Source organism: Oryzias latipes, chromosome 20, assembly GCF_053564925.1.
Source record: "Oryzias latipes strain Hd-rR chromosome 20, Olatipes_Hd-rR_3.1".
Taxonomy (NCBI): Eukaryota; Metazoa; Chordata; class Actinopteri; order Beloniformes; family Adrianichthyidae; genus Oryzias; species Oryzias latipes.
This window is the reverse complement of record NC_136256.1, coordinates 579,142-595,000: the sequence shown is the minus strand read 5'-3', so window position 1 is coordinate 595,000 and position 15,859 is coordinate 579,142. Positions and strand designations below refer to the sequence as shown.

Sequence of the window (15,859 nt, the reverse complement as noted above, 5' to 3'; positions counted from 1 at the left end):
GCAGGCTGTTTCCCTGCATTACAACAGCAACTGCACTCATCCACCCACCTGCAGAGGGAGCTGTTGGCCTTGGAGCAGCAGTGCAGCTTGGCGCCGTCCATCTTGGCGGGATGGGGGGTTTCCTCCTCAGGAGGCAAAGGGGGGAGGGCGCTACCCAGAAAGCACTGCCACATGGGGTCCTGAGGGAGGGGTGAGGAGCACTCCTTGATCAGGCCGTCAATGATCTCGTGCTCCGTGGTCATGGTGCTGAGGATCTGCCGGCACGCCAGCTGACAGTGGGTGGAGTCAGCCCGCTCACAGCAGTACAGACCTGCGGGTCACACATGGACGGGGGGGTCAAAGACCTTTTAGTGTGTATGTGTGTGTGTGTGTGGGGGGGGGGGCTTGTTTTGGTAGTATTAGAGCTCAAACTGATCATTTTAGGGGGGGTGCAACGAACAGATGAGAGCTGAAGGTCTTTGTGTCGGATACGATTCTGTGACTTCTGATAGCCAGGAGGTATATTTGGATAAACCCCTTTTTGTTTTTTGTTGTTACTGATCACATTGTATGTTTTCTATATATTCTCTCGTTTTCCAGAGGAAAGAGAGAGAGTGGAAAACGCGAGGGGATCCGGTTGCTGAGCTGCTCATGTGAGAAAGTTATGGATTTGAGGAAAAAAAAGGAAAGACGTGACATCCAAGAAGGACATGCTGACAGGAAGACCAGCGTGTTTAACTGACCATGGGTCACCCTGGCATCGCGGCCCCAAGGCCACAGGACAGGCATTCCAGAGGGCAGCACTATTGGGGCCAGCGGGGGCTGGAGACTGAGAGGGTAAAGGGGGGGCCAGGACCCAGAGGATGAAAACTCTCACTTTACTCTGACCCACCAAAGTGGCCATTTTTAGAGCGCCGTTGGGTTGGGTAGGGCAAACTACAATCAACATGCCCTCCCCCCCTAGACTTCCTTTTCCCCTTCAGAATTCGTAGGGTGGTGTCACAAACGATCAGTCCAGGGTCTGAGTGTGGGATTACATCACAACATTCAAATGTCAGATGTACCTGAGTCACAGCCTCCTTTTCTGGAAGGGGCGGGGCCTCACTCTGCTCTGTTTTAAAAGGTTGACAAGAATCCTAAACCTCTTTGAAAAACAGAGTTTGGGAGAACAGCATTGATCCTGAAGCAGAAGCTCTGATCTTCATCACTCCGTCCATTGGAACTTAGAACTGAGCTTCTACAGCACAGCCCCCCCCTCAGAGGAGCAGCTTGTTCAGAGCTGATCCTTGGTTCTTCATGACGGCATGAATGAAGTCCTGTCATTAACCCTGGTGCTATCTTAGATGACCCCCCCCCCTTACATCAACGTGTTCTCCCTATCATGACAAAGGTGGATAAAGGTGGAAAGATTTCATGTAATCCATGGACACCAGTGAAGATCACAAATCATTGAAGAAAAAAGGTTCAGAGCACTGTCTAGTGGGTCTAGATGACCCAACTCCCAATGGTAAAGTGCCTAGGATAGAACAAGGGTTACAGAAGTATCAGCAGAAGTCAGCTAACACCAACACCAGCTCCATTGGACTTCTCCCTGTCAATGTCTGGTGTCTCTAGAAGCTTCGTCCTGCAGGACGCAGACGTCTGAACGTCCATGAGGACATCTGCCCCCCCCGCCTGCCCCTGCTGTGTGTGGACCTACTCTCAGTGGGGCTGTACACGGGGTAGGACTCGGTGAAGTTTCCCACACAGTCCACCAGCTTGGTGCTGTGGCTCTGACAGTAGCCCGTGACCGCCTGGATCTGGGACCGGGAGGGCGTGGAGTCTGTCCTGAAGATGGCCTCACAGTAGTCCCTGCAGATGGTGTGGCGGCCGGCGTGGACGCAGCAGGATGACCCCTCTGTGCGCACACACACACACGCGCACACACACACACACACATGGGACATCAACATAAATGAACTCCAACAAACACAGACACACAACAAGACACTTGGTGCAGCTCAGTAGATCCTCCAGGGAACACCCTCCCATTTAGGATGAGGATGTGTCTGTTTACCCCCCCCCCCCCCCCCCCCCCCCCCCCGGCCCTTTGTGGGGGTGCACTTACTTTCATTTTTGGTGATGCAGCTGTAGAGGGAGTTCTGCAAAGAGAAGACAGCTCTCAACATGTGGATGTGCCTGAGGACTCACTGGGGGGTTCCTGCAGGACAGTGGGGTGGGGGGCCATCACTTACCTCTGTCACCTTCTTACACACCTCTGTGATGTCATTTCGGGACGATGCCTGTGGGGAAACATGCACACAGGCTCACTGGTGAAGGGAAAAGCGCGGAGCGAGTGAAGCTGCAGAGAACAGCTGTTGGGTTCCTCACATGTTGGCATTTACTGCGACATTCGGTGGATATGGCTAATTCACAGCAACCAAAACCCACCCACCCGCCTGACTTCCTGGACACTCCTGCAGACAGAAACAAAAGCAGAATCAGTTGATCTTTTCTGGACAGACGCTGCACCACAGGAGTTCTGGATGAACTAGAGACTGCTGTTTCTGGTTCTGCTGCCACCATCCTGGGATGACGTCAGCGTTTCTGTCAGCTGGAGGCGGAGCTTCAGTCCAGACCACCGGACCGAACAATGTGATGATTTGACCAGCAGGGGGAGCAGTGAAGGAAAAATGACCTACATGTGAGGAGAGGTCAGTCTGACAGACAACAAGCTCCTTCTGAAGCATATTCCTGTTTGTGTGCACATTCTTTACAGATGATAACATTTGTGTAGACAATATAACTAGACTAACTACTATATAACTATAACATGCTAGGTTATTGATTTCATTGACATCGTTTGCTTGCCAATATCTATGTTGTGAAAATGATCACTGTCCATATTTTTGTTTCCGCTTTGCTTTCGTTGGTTTACCTAATATTTTGATCAGCTGTTAGAATATTCCTATAATGTCTTGAACTTGTACAGGATTTTAGCTTTTTTTCAAAGATTTTATTGTTTTTCTGGTCTTTGTTAATAACATTTAACGTTTAGTGGCAACATCTTCAGCTCACCGCTACCTGTCTGCACAATTGTTCTAGTTAGATGGACTCCTTTGAGTCTCCATGTGAGCTAAAGGCAGCAGAAAGATTCAAATGGAAAGATCAAATCCACAATTCCTCTGTGATGTACAACTTTTTTGTGACTTACAACCGTGGGAAATGCTAAAATGCAGCACTGACCTGGAAGAGACGAGTTGATGCAAACCCAGAGGTCACTCTGTGACACGGAGACAGGAAAGGTACATGTGAGGGATGAATAACTGAATTTCAGAGAGAATTATGATGGGAGGGAGAGCTTTAAAAGGAATTTCAGCTTCAGGAAATGATGACAGCTTGATGACATTAACATGCTCACGACATGTGTGAAAAGTGCTGCAGCTTCACCAATCCACCAGAATATTTCAGCCTGAGCATCTGTGTTCACCCCATGGTCAGCCCATCAGAGGGAATCTCTGTGCGCCAGGATCAGGCCGAGCATCAGTCTGTGTGCGGATGGACTCGTCGAGCGGAGCCCTCTTCCAATGCAGCTCTAATCTTTGTTCTGGGTGCAGATTCTGCAGTAGCCCCGCCCACTCCAGCCCTCTCATGGTCATTCTTCCTGCATTTAGCCGGACGTCCAAATTTCCCACCATTAATTGACAACTTTGCAGTGAGACTTCACATGTATGCACACGTGTACAAGGACTGGATTTAAAAAATGGACCTTCATGAAGGATTGGTTCTGACACTCATGGATGGGTTCAGTTTAAAGCCAGTTCAGGAGAAACGCTTGAACTTAACACAAAAACTGGCTCTTCATCTTCATTCTCAACCTTTGTGTAGTTCAGCAGTTGTGTTACGGCTGTGTGGAAGACAACAATAATAAAACATAAAGGATACCCTTGAATGAACAGAGTCATGACCGTGTGAGTCTAAGGAGTCATAGTTTGTATGTTTCCACTTCCTTTGATGTGTGTTTCTTCATTATTGTGTGAATTTGTGTTCCACTATGTTTTCTGTTCAAAATGACCCCCCCCCCAACCCTACATAGTCACCATGTTCTAGTGCTGTCCCAATCCAAAATCCAGAAGTCTCTGTGAAGAACCAGTGCGCATCGATGCTCACCAGATCAGCAAATATGGACCACAATGCATTGCGTCGGAACAATTTTTGCCCGTAAAATGTATTTAAATGTATTTTTAAATAAACCATCAACGTTTTTATCTTCAGAAGACAGGGGACTCATGAATAATCCTCTCAAACGCTCAATTAGATTTTAACGGTGAAAACGATGATGTCATAGCCGCCGTTTAAACAATAAATTAGTGAGCGTGGCGTCTGAACTGGGGCTCCACACAGTCCCGCACTGTGGAGTTTTTCAGTAGTTAGGATGGGAATTCAGACACTGCCTCTGTGTTGTCTTCTTGAAGCGTGTGATGTGGAAACTTGGACATTCCTCGCTGAGGGACAAATGGAGAGCTCTCTTATCGTCCTTTGGTTCTGGTTCACTAAGTGTTCGTCATTCCGTCTGTAATTGACTTGAATCTGTGGTTTGGTGTCATCAGTCACTAACATTCTGGAGGAAGCTGAAAACCACACGCAGGAAGCTCCGAGCTGCTCGGCTGGACGCACAGCTGACTGGAAATGAAAGACCAGACGTTAAACGTTTCTGGAAAGTTTCCAAAAAAAACCCCTTCCCCCTTGGCAGTTGATTTCTAACTCAATAGCAGGACTAACGCAGCTGAGAAAAGCCTGGGCAGTAGCACACCAGGCTGCAGAGAGTCCGGGGCCGGGGTGGGAGTGGGAGTCCGGCATGGGGCTGGACGTAGGGGATGTCATGTGATGACAGACGCGGTGGGGAGCAGAATCCATAAAGTTAGCAAAAAGTGGTATTCTTGACGGGAAAGCTGGGAAGAGAGAGAGAGAAGCTGCAGAGCAAACAAACAACATTCCTGCTTTTCCAGCGTGAATCCGCTGACGGTCCCAGAGGGTTTGTGGAGGAACGCTGCGGGATGGATCCTCACAAACAAGACATGGACAGAGAGACCTCAGAACAAAACTGCTGCCGTGTTTCCATGTGGGATCGGATCCCAGGGAACATGTCAGGTCAACGTCCAACCAGTTAGGACACCAGTTTCTGTTCCTCCTGGAAGGCTGGAACCTGGTTCTGATCACATGCACATCATGCAGATCCGTGCACGTAAAATGGATTGACAACAGAAGAACAGACTTATAGGGACAGAACTCTCATGGAAACTCCTCAATCACCAAACCAGATCCAGCTTGAGGTGAGGTGCTGCAGAACTCCCTCTAATACCCCAGTCCCATCTGCCCTACGGGCGGATACGGGGTAAACCGTCATCCCTGTACGGGGCACACAGGGGACCCGCACAGACGGAAATCACTATGCATGTTTGTCTGCAGGTGACAGCTTGTGACACTTGTACAACCTGTAAGGGTGAGTCAGGGGGAAAAAGGTCAGACGCAGGCGTGTCCAATGGGTTTTTCACTTTTTGAACCCCCAAATCCTGTGAACTGTAAAAGGGGCCCGTTAGTGCTGTTCGCCTGGTACATGTGCATCCTTTGCATGCTCCATGCGTGCAGCCTGACTATTAGAAATGAGTAGATTAACTGGAGTGAAAGAATGAAAGGAACTGCTCGACATGCAGCCACTCCTCCTACAACCCTCTACAGGTCCTGAACACCCAGAAACCCACAGCCCCGTGCGCGTGCACGTGACCAGTGCATTCAGCAGAGCTTTGGTGCAGCTCTCAGGGCTTCCTCCATCGGCCTGACGGGGGTCAGGCTGAAGCGTCGGACAGTGAGGGACAGACACAGCAGCTGTCCGCACTGAGGACTTACCATGGACTCCGGACAGAAGCTGGGCAACCTCTGCAGGAAATGCTTCAGATGGGACTCACTCTTGATGGAGGCCAGCTGCAGGAACAGAACAGAACCGCTTTAGCAAACAGGAGCTGTGCAGTCCCACCCTGAGAGTGGACCACAGTGAGGCATGGGGCAGGCTCAGTCCCAGGCCTCAGCAGAGGCAGAGGTCACTGTGTCTCCATACGTGCTATAAGCCCAATACACCAGGCTGGACACTGAGAGCTACAACAACAGCCACGTCTTCCATCGGGATCCAGGTGAAGCCGTGAAGTTCATTGTTCTGATCTCCACGTTCAGATTTTCACGGAGAAGTCTTCAGATAAAAACAAAGTGGATGACGTGAAGAAAAAAGTCATCAGTTAGTCTTGCAGATCCTCTTCTGCTGCTCCTTTGTCATGAGGCGTTTGATTGGTGACGGGTGTGTTGATGTCAGTCAGGATGTGAGTCATGGGGAACAAACCATCCATCATTTAAATGAAGACAGACGGTTACGGCGCCGTCCTGGTCCCAAAGCACCAAAGAGGAGCGCTGACAGAAACCAGTAGGAGGACCTGTCCTCTTCTTTCTAGAGCTTCAAGATCTAACAAACAATTTTTTAGGAGAGAAATAGTTGAAGCTGTGGATCAGAACCAGATGACCTGATAGGATGGTCCAGACCCACGCCTCCTCTGACCAGCAGAGGCCATCCAACAGGCTCCTCCCACTCCCAACAGTTATAGGTTCAGTGGGTCAAGTTCTGAACGCAGTACAGCTAAACAGTCTATTTGGGAGTTGGAGTAAACATCACTGAATCATCTCTATGTGGATGTAGATTTCCAATCATTTCATGTCTACTCTCATGTATTTCTGTTGTTCGTCTTCCTTCGTTTTCTTTCGCTGTCTGTATTCTTGAAATAAACCGTTTCCAGTGAAAGTGGCCGACTGCTGCTGTTTTACCTCCAGGATGAGCAATAAAGACATTCCCCATCAGACACTAGTATGAAAGGCACCCCCCCACAGCGTGTCTGCCCTCCCCCTCCAGAGAGCATGAAGGACTGCGCGTCATCAGCCTGCTGCAGGTTCCCATCCACTCAGCGTTTGATGTAAAACAGAAACTCATCTCTGCTGATTCAGGTTCTGTTCAGTCGTTCCGTGTTGACCCAAACCCTGGTGCAGAACCGTCACTCAAACTTCCCATGAGGCTGTGTGCTGCTCACAGACTGACCGCATGCTGCTCGGGTTCTGCTGTAAGATGATGGTTCTGTGAGAGGATGGTTCTGCTGTAAGATGATGGTTCTGTGAGAGGATGGTTCTGTGTGAGGATGGTTCTGTGTGAAGATGGTTCTGTGTGAGGATGGTTCTGCTGTAAGATGATGGTTCTGTGTGAGGATGGTTCTGCAGTAAGATGATGGTTCTGTGAGAGGATGGTTCTGTGTGAGGATGGTTCTGTGTGAGGATGGTTCTGCTGTAAGATGATGGTTCTGTGAGAGGATGGTTCTGTGAGAGCATGGTTCTGCTGTAAGAGGATGGTTCTGGTGTGAGGATGGTTCTGTGTGAGGATGGTTCTGGTGTGAGGATGGTTCTGTGTGAGGATGGTTCTGTGAGAGGATGGTTCTGTGTGAGGATGGTTCTGTGTGAGGATGGTTCTGCTGTAAGATGATGGTTCTGGTGTGAGGATGGTTCTGTGTGAGGATGGTTCTGTGTGAAGATGGTTCTGTGTGAGGATGGTTCTGCTGTAAGATGGTGGTTCTGTGTGAGGATGGTTCTGCTGTAAGATGGTGGTTCTGTGTGAGGATGGTTCTGCTGTAAGATGATGGTTCTGTGAGAGGATGGTTCTGCAGTAAGATGATGGTTCTGTGAGAGGATGGTTCTGGTGTGTGAGGATGGTTCTGTGTGAGGATGGTTCTGTGTGAGGATGGTTCTGTGTGAGGATGGTTCTGTGTGAGGATGGTTCTGCTGTAAGATGGTGGTTCTGTGTGAGGATGGTTCTGCTGTAAGATGGTGGTTCTGTGTGAGGATGGTTCTGCTGTAAGATGATGGTTCTGTGAGAGGATGGTTCTGCAGTAAGATGATGGTTCTGTGAGAGGATGGTTCTGGTGTGTGAGGATGGTTCTGTGTGAGGATGGTTCTGGTGTGAGACGATGGTTCTGTGAGAGGATGGTTCTGTAAGACGATGGTTCTGTGAGAGGATGGTTCTGTGAGAGGATGGTTCTGTGTGAGGATGGTTCTGCTGTAAGAGGATGGTTCTGTGTGAGGATGGTTCTGCTGTAAGATGATGGTTCTGTGAGAGGATGGTTCTGTGTGAGGATGGTTCTGTGAGAGCATGGTTCTGCTGTAAGAGGATGGTTCTGGTGTGAGGATGGTTCTGTGTGAGGATGGTTCTGGTGTGAGGATGGTTCTGTGTGAAGATGGTTCTGTGTGAGGATGGTTCTGGTGTGAGGATGGTTCTGTGTGAGGATGGTTCTGTGTGAAGATGGTTCTGTGTGAGGATGGTTCTGCTGTAAGATGATGGTTCTGTGAGAGGATGGTTCTGCAGTAAGATGATGGTTCTGTGAGAGGATGGTTCTGTGAGAGGATGGTTCTGGTGTGTGAGGATGGTTCTGTGAGAGGATGGTTCTGTGTGAGGATGGTTCTGTGTGAGGATGGTTCTGCTGTAAGATGATGGTTCTGTGAGAGGATGGTTCTGTGTGAGGATGGTTCTGTGAGAGCATGGTTCTGCTGTAAGAGGATGGTTCTGGTGTGAGGATGGTTCTGTGTGAGGATGGTTCTGGTGTGAGGATGGTTCTGTGTGAAGATGGTTCTGTGTGAGGATGGTTCTGGTGTGAGGATGGTTCTGTGTGAGGATGGTTCTGGTGTGAGGATGGTTCTGTGTGAAGATGGTTCTGTGTGAGGATGGTTCTGCTGTAAGATGATGGTTCTGTGTGAGGATGGTTCTGCTGTAAGATGATGGTTCTGTGAGAGGATGGTTCTGCAGTAAGATGATGGTTCTGTGAGAGGATGGTTCTGTGAGAGGATGGTTCTGTGTGAGGATGGTTCTGCTGTAAGATGATGGTTCTGTGAGAGGATGGTTCTGCAGTAAGATGATGGTTCTGTGAGAGGATGGTTCTGTGAGAGGATGGTTCTGGTGTGTGAGGATGGTTCTGTGAGAGGATGGTTCTGTGTGAGGATGGTTCTGTGTGAGGATGGTTCTGCTGTAAGAGGATGGTTCTGTGTGAGGATGGTTCTGTGAGAGGTTGGTTCTGCTGTAAGAGGATGGTTCTGTGTGAGGATGGTTCTGTGAGAGGATGGTTCTGTGTGAGGATGGTTCTGCAGTAAGAGGATGGTTCTGGTGTGAGACGATGGTTCTGTGAGAGGATGGTTCTGTAAGACGATGGTTCTGTGAGAGGATGGTTCTGTGAGAGGATGGTTCTGTGTGAGGATGGTTCTGCTGTAAGAGGATGGTTCTGTGTGAGGATGGTTCTGTGAGAGGTTGGTTCTGCTGTAAGAGGATGGTTCTGTGTGAGGATGGTTCTGTGTGAGGATGGTTCTGTGAGAGGATGGTTCTGTGTGAGGATGGTTCTGCTGTAAGAGGATGGTTCTGGTGTGAGACGATGGTTCTGTGTGAGGATGGTTCTGTAAGAGGATGGTTCTGTGTGAGGATGGTTCTGCTGTAAGAGGATGGTTCTGTTCGAGGATGGTTCTGTGAGAGGATGATTCTGTGTGAGGATGGTTCTGCTGTAAGAGGATGGTTCTGTGAGAGGATGGTTCTGTGTGAGGATGATTCTGCTGTAAGAAGATGGTTCTGTGTGAGGATGGTTCTGTGTGAGGATGGTTCTGTGTGAGGATGGTTCTGCTGTAAGAATATGGTTCTGTGTGAGGATGGTTCTGTGTGAGGATGGTTCTGCTGTAAGGGGATGGTTCTGTTCGAGGATGGTTCTGTGAGAGGATGTTTCTGTGACAGGATGGTTCTGTAAGAGGATGGTTCTGCTGTAAGAGGATGGTTCTGTGTGAGGATGGTTCTGTGTGAGGATGGTTCTGCTGTAAGAGGATGGTTCTGAGTGAGGATGGTTCTGCTGTAAGGGGATGGTTCTGTGTGAGGATGGTTCTGCTGTAAGAAGATGGTTCTGTGTGAGGATGGTTCTGTGTGAGGATGGTTCTGCTGTAAGAGGATGGTTCTGTGTGAGGATGGTTCTGCTGTAAGAGGATGGTTCTGTGTGAGGATGTTTCTGTGTGAGGATGGTTCTGTAAGAGGATGGTTCTGCTGTAAGAGGATGGTTCTGTGTGAGGATGGTTCTGTGTGAGGATGGTTCTGCTGTAAGAGGATGGTTCTGAGTGAGGATGGTTCTGGGTGAGGATGGTTCTGTGTGAGGATGGTTCTGTGTGAGGATGGTTCTGTGTGAGGATGGTTCTGTGAGAGGATGGTTCTGTAAGAGGATGGTTCTGCTGTAAGAGGATGGTTCTGTGAGAGGATGGTTCTGTGTGAGGATGGTTCTGGGTGAGGATGGTTCTGTGTGAGGATGGTTCTGTGTGAGGATGGTTCTGCTGTAAGAGGATGGTTCTGTGAGAGGATGGTTCTGTGTGAGGATGGTTCTGTGTGAGGATGGTTCTGTGAGAGGATGGTTCTGTAAGAGGATGGTTCTGCTGTAAGAGGATGGTTCTGTGTGAGGATGGTTCTGTATGAGGATGGTTCTGATGTAAGATGATGGTTCTGTGTGAGGATGGTTCTTTGTGAGGATGGTTCTGTGAGAGGATGTTTCTGTGTGAGGATGGTTCTGCTGTAAGAGGATGGTTCTGCTGTAAAAGGATGGTTCTGTGTGAGGATGGTTCTGTAAGAGGATGGTTCTGCTGTAAGAGGATGGTTCTGTGTGAGGATGGTTCTGTGTGAGGATGGTTCTGTGTGAGGATGGTTCTGCTGTAAGAGGATGGTTCTGTGAGAGGATGGTTCTGTGAGAGGATGGTTCTGTAAGAGGATGGTTCTGCTGTAAGAGGATGGTTCTGTGTGAGGATGGTTCTGGTGTGTGAGGATGGTTCTGATGTAAGATGATGGTTCTGTGTGAGGATGGTTCTGTGAAAGGATGGTTCTGTGTGAGGATGGTTCTGTGTGAGGATGGTTCTGCTGTAAGAGGATGGTTCTGTGTGAGGATGGTTCTGTGAGAGGATGGTTCTGTGTGAGGATGGTTCTGCTGTAAGAGGATGGTTCTGTGTGAGGATGGTTCTGCTGTAAGAGGCTGGTTCTGTGTGAGGATGGTTCTGTGAGAGGATGGTTCTGTGTGAGGATGGTTCTGCTGTAAGAGGATGGTTCTGAGTGAGGATGGTTCTGGGTGAGGATGGTTCTGTGTGAGGATGGTTCTGTGTGAGGATGGTTCTGCTGTAAGAGGATGGTTCTGTGAGAGGATGGTTCTGTGTGAGGATGGTTCTGTGTGAGGATGGTTCTGCTGTAAGAGGATGGTTCTGTGTGAGGATGGTTCTGCTGTAAGAGGATGGTTCTGTGTGAGGATGGTTCTGTGAGAGGATGGTTCTGTGTGAGGATGGTTCTGTGTGAGGATGGTTCTGTAAGAGGATGGTTCTGCTGTAAGAGGATGGTTCTGTGTGAGGATGGTTCTGTATGAGGATGGTTCTGCTGTAAGAGGATGGTTCTGTGTGAGGATGGTTCTGTATGAGGATGGTTCTGCTGTAAGAGGATGGTTCTGGGTGAGGATGGTTCTGTGTGAGGATGGTTCTGTGAGAGGATGGTTCTGTGTGAGGATGGTTCTGTGTGAGGATGGTTCTGTGAGAGGATGGTTCTGTAAGAGGATGGTTCTGTAAGAGGATGGTTCTGCTGTAAGAGGATGGTTCTGGGTGAGGATGGTTCTGTATGAGGATGGTTCTGCTGTAAGAGGATGGTTCTGGGTGAGGATGGTTCTGTATGAGGATGGTTCTGCTGTAAGAGGATGGTTCTGGGTGAGGATGGGTCTGTGTGAGGATGGTTCTGTGAGAGGATGGTTCTGTGTGAGGATGGTTCTGTGTGAGGATGGTTCTGTGAGAGGATGGTTCTGTAAGAGGATGGTTCTGTGTGAGGATGGTTCTGTATGAGGATGGTTCTGCTGTAAGAGGATGGTTCTGTGTGAGGATGGTTCTGTATGAGGATGGTTCTGAGTGAGGATGGTTCTGTGTGAGGATGGTTCTGTGTGAGGATGGTTCTGCTGTAAGAGGATGGTTCTGATGTAAGATGATGGTTCTGTGTGAGGATGGTTCTGTGAAAGGATGGTTCTGTGAAAAGATGGTTCTGTGAGAGGATGGTTCTGTGTGAGGATGGTTCTGTGTGAGGATGGTTCTGTGAGAGGATGGTTCTGTAAGAGGATGGTTCTGCTGTAAGAGGATGGTTCTGTGTGAGGATGGTTCTGCTGTAAGAGGATGGTTCTGTTCGAGGATGGTTCTGTGAGAGGATGATTCTGTGTGAGGATGGTTCTGCTGTAAGAGGATGGTTCTGTGAGAGGATGGTTCTGTGTGAGGATGATTCTGCTGTAAGAAGATGGTTCTGTGTGAGGATGGTTCTGTGTGAGGATGGTTCTGTGTGAGGATGGTTCTGCTGTAAGAATATGGTTCTGTGTGAGGATGGTTCTGTGTGAGGATGGTTCTGCTGTAAGGGGATGGTTCTGTTCGAGGATGGTTCTGTGAGAGGATGTTTCTGTGACAGGATGGTTCTGTAAGAGGATGGTTCTGCTGTAAGAGGATGGTTCTGTGTGAGGATGGTTCTGTGTGAGGATGGTTCTGCTGTAAGAGGATGGTTCTGAGTGAGGATGGTTCTGCTGTAAGGGGATGGTTCTGTGTGAGGATGGTTCTGCTGTAAGAAGATGGTTCTGTGTGAGGATGGTTCTGTGTGAGGATGGTTCTGCTGTAAGAGGATGGTTCTGTGTGAGGATGGTTCTGCTGTAAGAGGATGGTTCTGTGTGAGGATGTTTCTGTGTGAGGATGGTTCTGTAAGAGGATGGTTCTGCTGTAAGAGGATGGTTCTGTGTGAGGATGGTTCTGTGTGAGGATGGTTCTGCTGTAAGAGGATGGTTCTGAGTGAGGATGGTTCTGGGTGAGGATGGTTCTGTGTGAGGATGGTTCTGTGTGAGGATGGTTCTGTGTGAGGATGGTTCTGTGAGAGGATGGTTCTGTAAGAGGATGGTTCTGCTGTAAGAGGATGGTTCTGTGTGAGGATGGTTCTGTATGAGGATGGTTCTGATGTAAGATGATGGTTCTGTGTGAGGATGGTTCTGTGTGAGGATGGTTCTGTGAGAGGATGTTTCTGTGTGAGGATGGTTCTGCTGTAAGAGGATGGTTCTGCTGTAAAAGGATGGTTCTGTGTGAGGATGGTTCTGTAAGAGGATGGTTCTGCTGTAAGAGGATGGTTCTGTGTGAGGATGGTTCTGTGTGAGGATGGTTCTGTGTGAGGATGGTTCTGCTGTAAGAGGATGGTTCTGTGAGAGGATGGTTCTGTGAGAGGATGGTTCTGTAAGAGGATGGTTCTGCTGTAAGAGGATGGTTCTGTGTGAGGATGGTTCTGGTGTGTGAGGATGGTTCTGATGTAAGATGATGGTTCTGTGTGAGGATGGTTCTGTGAAAGGATGGTTCTGTGTGAGGATGGTTCTGCTGTAAGAGGATGGTTCTGTGTGAGGATGGTTCTGTGAGAGGATGGTTCTGTGTGAGGATGGTTCTGCTGTAAGAGGATGGTTCTGTGTGAGGATGGTTCTGCTGTAAGAGGCTGGTTCTGTGTGAGGATGGTTCTGTGAGAGGATGGTTCTGTGTGAGGATGGTTCTGCTGTAAGAGGATGGTTCTGAGTGAGGATGGTTCTGGGTGAGGATGGTTCTGTGTGAGGATGGTTCTGTGTGAGGATGGTTCTGCTGTAAGAGGATGGTTCTGTGAGAGGATGGTTCTGTGTGAGGATGGTTCTGTGTGAGGATGGTTCTGCTGTAAGAGGATGGTTCTGTGTGAGGATGGTTCTGCTGTAAGAGGATGGTTCTGTGTGAGGATGGTTCTGTGAGAGGATGGTTCTGTGTGAGGATGGTTCTGTGTGAGGATGGTTCTGTAAGAGGATGGTTCTGCTGTAAGAGGATGGTTCTGTGTGAGGATGGTTCTGTATGAGGATGGTTCTGCTGTAAGAGGATGGTTCTGTGTGAGGATGGTTCTGTATGAGGATGGTTCTGCTGTAAGAGGATGGTTCTGGGTGAGGATGGTTCTGTGTGAGGATGGTTCTGTGAGAGGATGGTTCTGTGTGAGGATGGTTCTGTGTGAGGATGGTTCTGTGAGAGGATGGTTCTGTAAGAGGATGGTTCTGTAAGAGGATGGTTCTGCTGTAAGAGGATGGTTCTGGGTGAGGATGGTTCTGTATGAGGATGGTTCTGCTGTAAGAGGATGGTTCTGGGTGAGGATGGTTCTGTATGAGGATGGTTCTGCTGTAAGAGGATGGTTCTGGGTGAGGATGGGTCTGTGTGAGGATGGTTCTGTGAGAGGATGGTTCTGTGTGAGGATGGTTCTGTGTGAGGATGGTTCTGTGAGAGGATGGTTCTGTAAGAGGATGGTTCTGTGTGAGGATGGTTCTGTATGAGGATGGTTCTGCTGTAAGAGGATGGTTCTGTGTGAGGATGGTTCTGTATGAGGATGGTTCTGAGTGAGGATGGTTCTGTGTGAGGATGGTTCTGTGTGAGGATGGTTCTGCTGTAAGAGGATGGTTCTGATGTAAGATGATGGTTCTGTGTGAGGATGGTTCTGTGAAAGGATGGTTCTGTGAAAGGATGGTTCTGTGAGAGGATGGTTCTGTGTGAGGATGGTTCTGTGTGAGGATGGTTCTGTGAGAGGATGGTTCTGTAAGAGGATGGTTCTGCTGTAAGAGGATGGTTCTGTGTGAGGATGGTTCTGCTGTAAGAGGATGGTTCTGTGTGAGGATGGTTCTGTGTGAGGATGGTTCTGTAAGAGGATGGTTCTGCTGTAAGAGGATGGTTCTGTGTGAGGATGGTTCTGTATGAGGATGGTTCTGTATGAGGATGGTTCTGCTGTAAGAGGATGGTTCTGCTGTAAGAGGATGGTTCTGTGTGAGGATGGTTCTGTGTGAGGATGGTTCTGTAAGAGGATGGTTCTGCTGTAAGAGGATGGTTCTGTGTGAGGATGGTTCTGTGTGAGGATGGTTCTGTGAGAGGATGTTTCTGTGAGAGGATGGTTCTGTAAGAGGATGGTTCTGCTGTAAGAGGATGGTTCTGTGTGAGGATGGTTCTGTGTGAGGATGGTTCTGTGAGAGGATGGTTCTGTGTGAGGATGGTTCTGTGTGAGGATGGTTCTGTGAGAGGATGGTTCTGCTGTAAGAGGATGGTTCTGTGTGAGGATGGTTCTGTATGAGGATGGTTCTGCTGTAAGAGGATGGTTCTGTGTGAGGATGGTTCTGTATGAGGATGGTTCTGCTGTAAGAGGATGGTTCTGTGTGAGGATGGTTCTGTGTGAGGATGGTTCTGCTGTAAGAGGATGGTTCTGATGTAAGATGATGGTTCTTTGTGAGGATGGTTCTGTGAAAGGATGGTTCTGTGAGAGGATGGTTCTGTGTGAGGATGGTTCTGTGTGAGGATGGTTCTGCTGTAAGAGGATGGTTCTGTGTGAGGATGGTTCTGTGTGAGGAAGGTTCTGGGTGAGGATGGTTCTGTGTGAGGATGGTTCTGCTGTAAGAGGATGGTTCTGTGTGAGGATGGTTCTGAGTGAGGATGGTTCTGGGTGAGGATGGTTCTGTGTGAGGATGGTTCTGCTGTAAGAGGATGGTTCTGTGTGAGGATGGTTCTGGTGTGTGAGGATGGTTCTGCTGTAAGAGGATGGTTCTGGGTGAGGATGGTTCTGTGTGAGGATGGTTCTGCTGTAAGAGGATGGTTCTGTGAGAGGATGGTTCTGGTGTGTGAGGATGGTTCTGCTGTAAGAGGATGGTTCTGTGTGAGGATGGTTCTGCTGTAAGAGGATGGTTCTGCTGTAAGAGGATGGTTCTGAGTGAGGATGGTTCTGGGTGAGGAT

The 15,859-nt window shown here is 48.9% G+C and overlaps 1 protein-coding gene across 1 annotated transcript in view; it reads right to left on the bottom strand.

Moving 5' to 3' along the window:
- reck (reversion-inducing-cysteine-rich protein with kazal motifs) overlaps window positions 1-15,859 on the bottom strand; it is a 65,498-nt gene that overhangs the window by 19,218 nt on the left and 30,421 nt on the right. The window contains exons 3-9 of the mRNA XM_078938366.1: window positions 5,866-5,940; window positions 3,205-3,241; window positions 2,350-2,435; window positions 2,214-2,261; window positions 2,087-2,120; window positions 1,679-1,876; window positions 49-310 (exon numbers count right to left, since the gene is read on the bottom strand). Coding sequence (XP_078794492.1) covers window positions 49-310; window positions 1,679-1,876; window positions 2,087-2,120; window positions 2,214-2,261; window positions 2,350-2,435; window positions 3,205-3,241; window positions 5,866-5,940 — 740 coding nt within the window. The remainder of the gene's footprint in view (window positions 1-48; window positions 311-1,678; window positions 1,877-2,086; window positions 2,121-2,213; window positions 2,262-2,349; window positions 2,436-3,204; window positions 3,242-5,865; window positions 5,941-15,859) is intronic.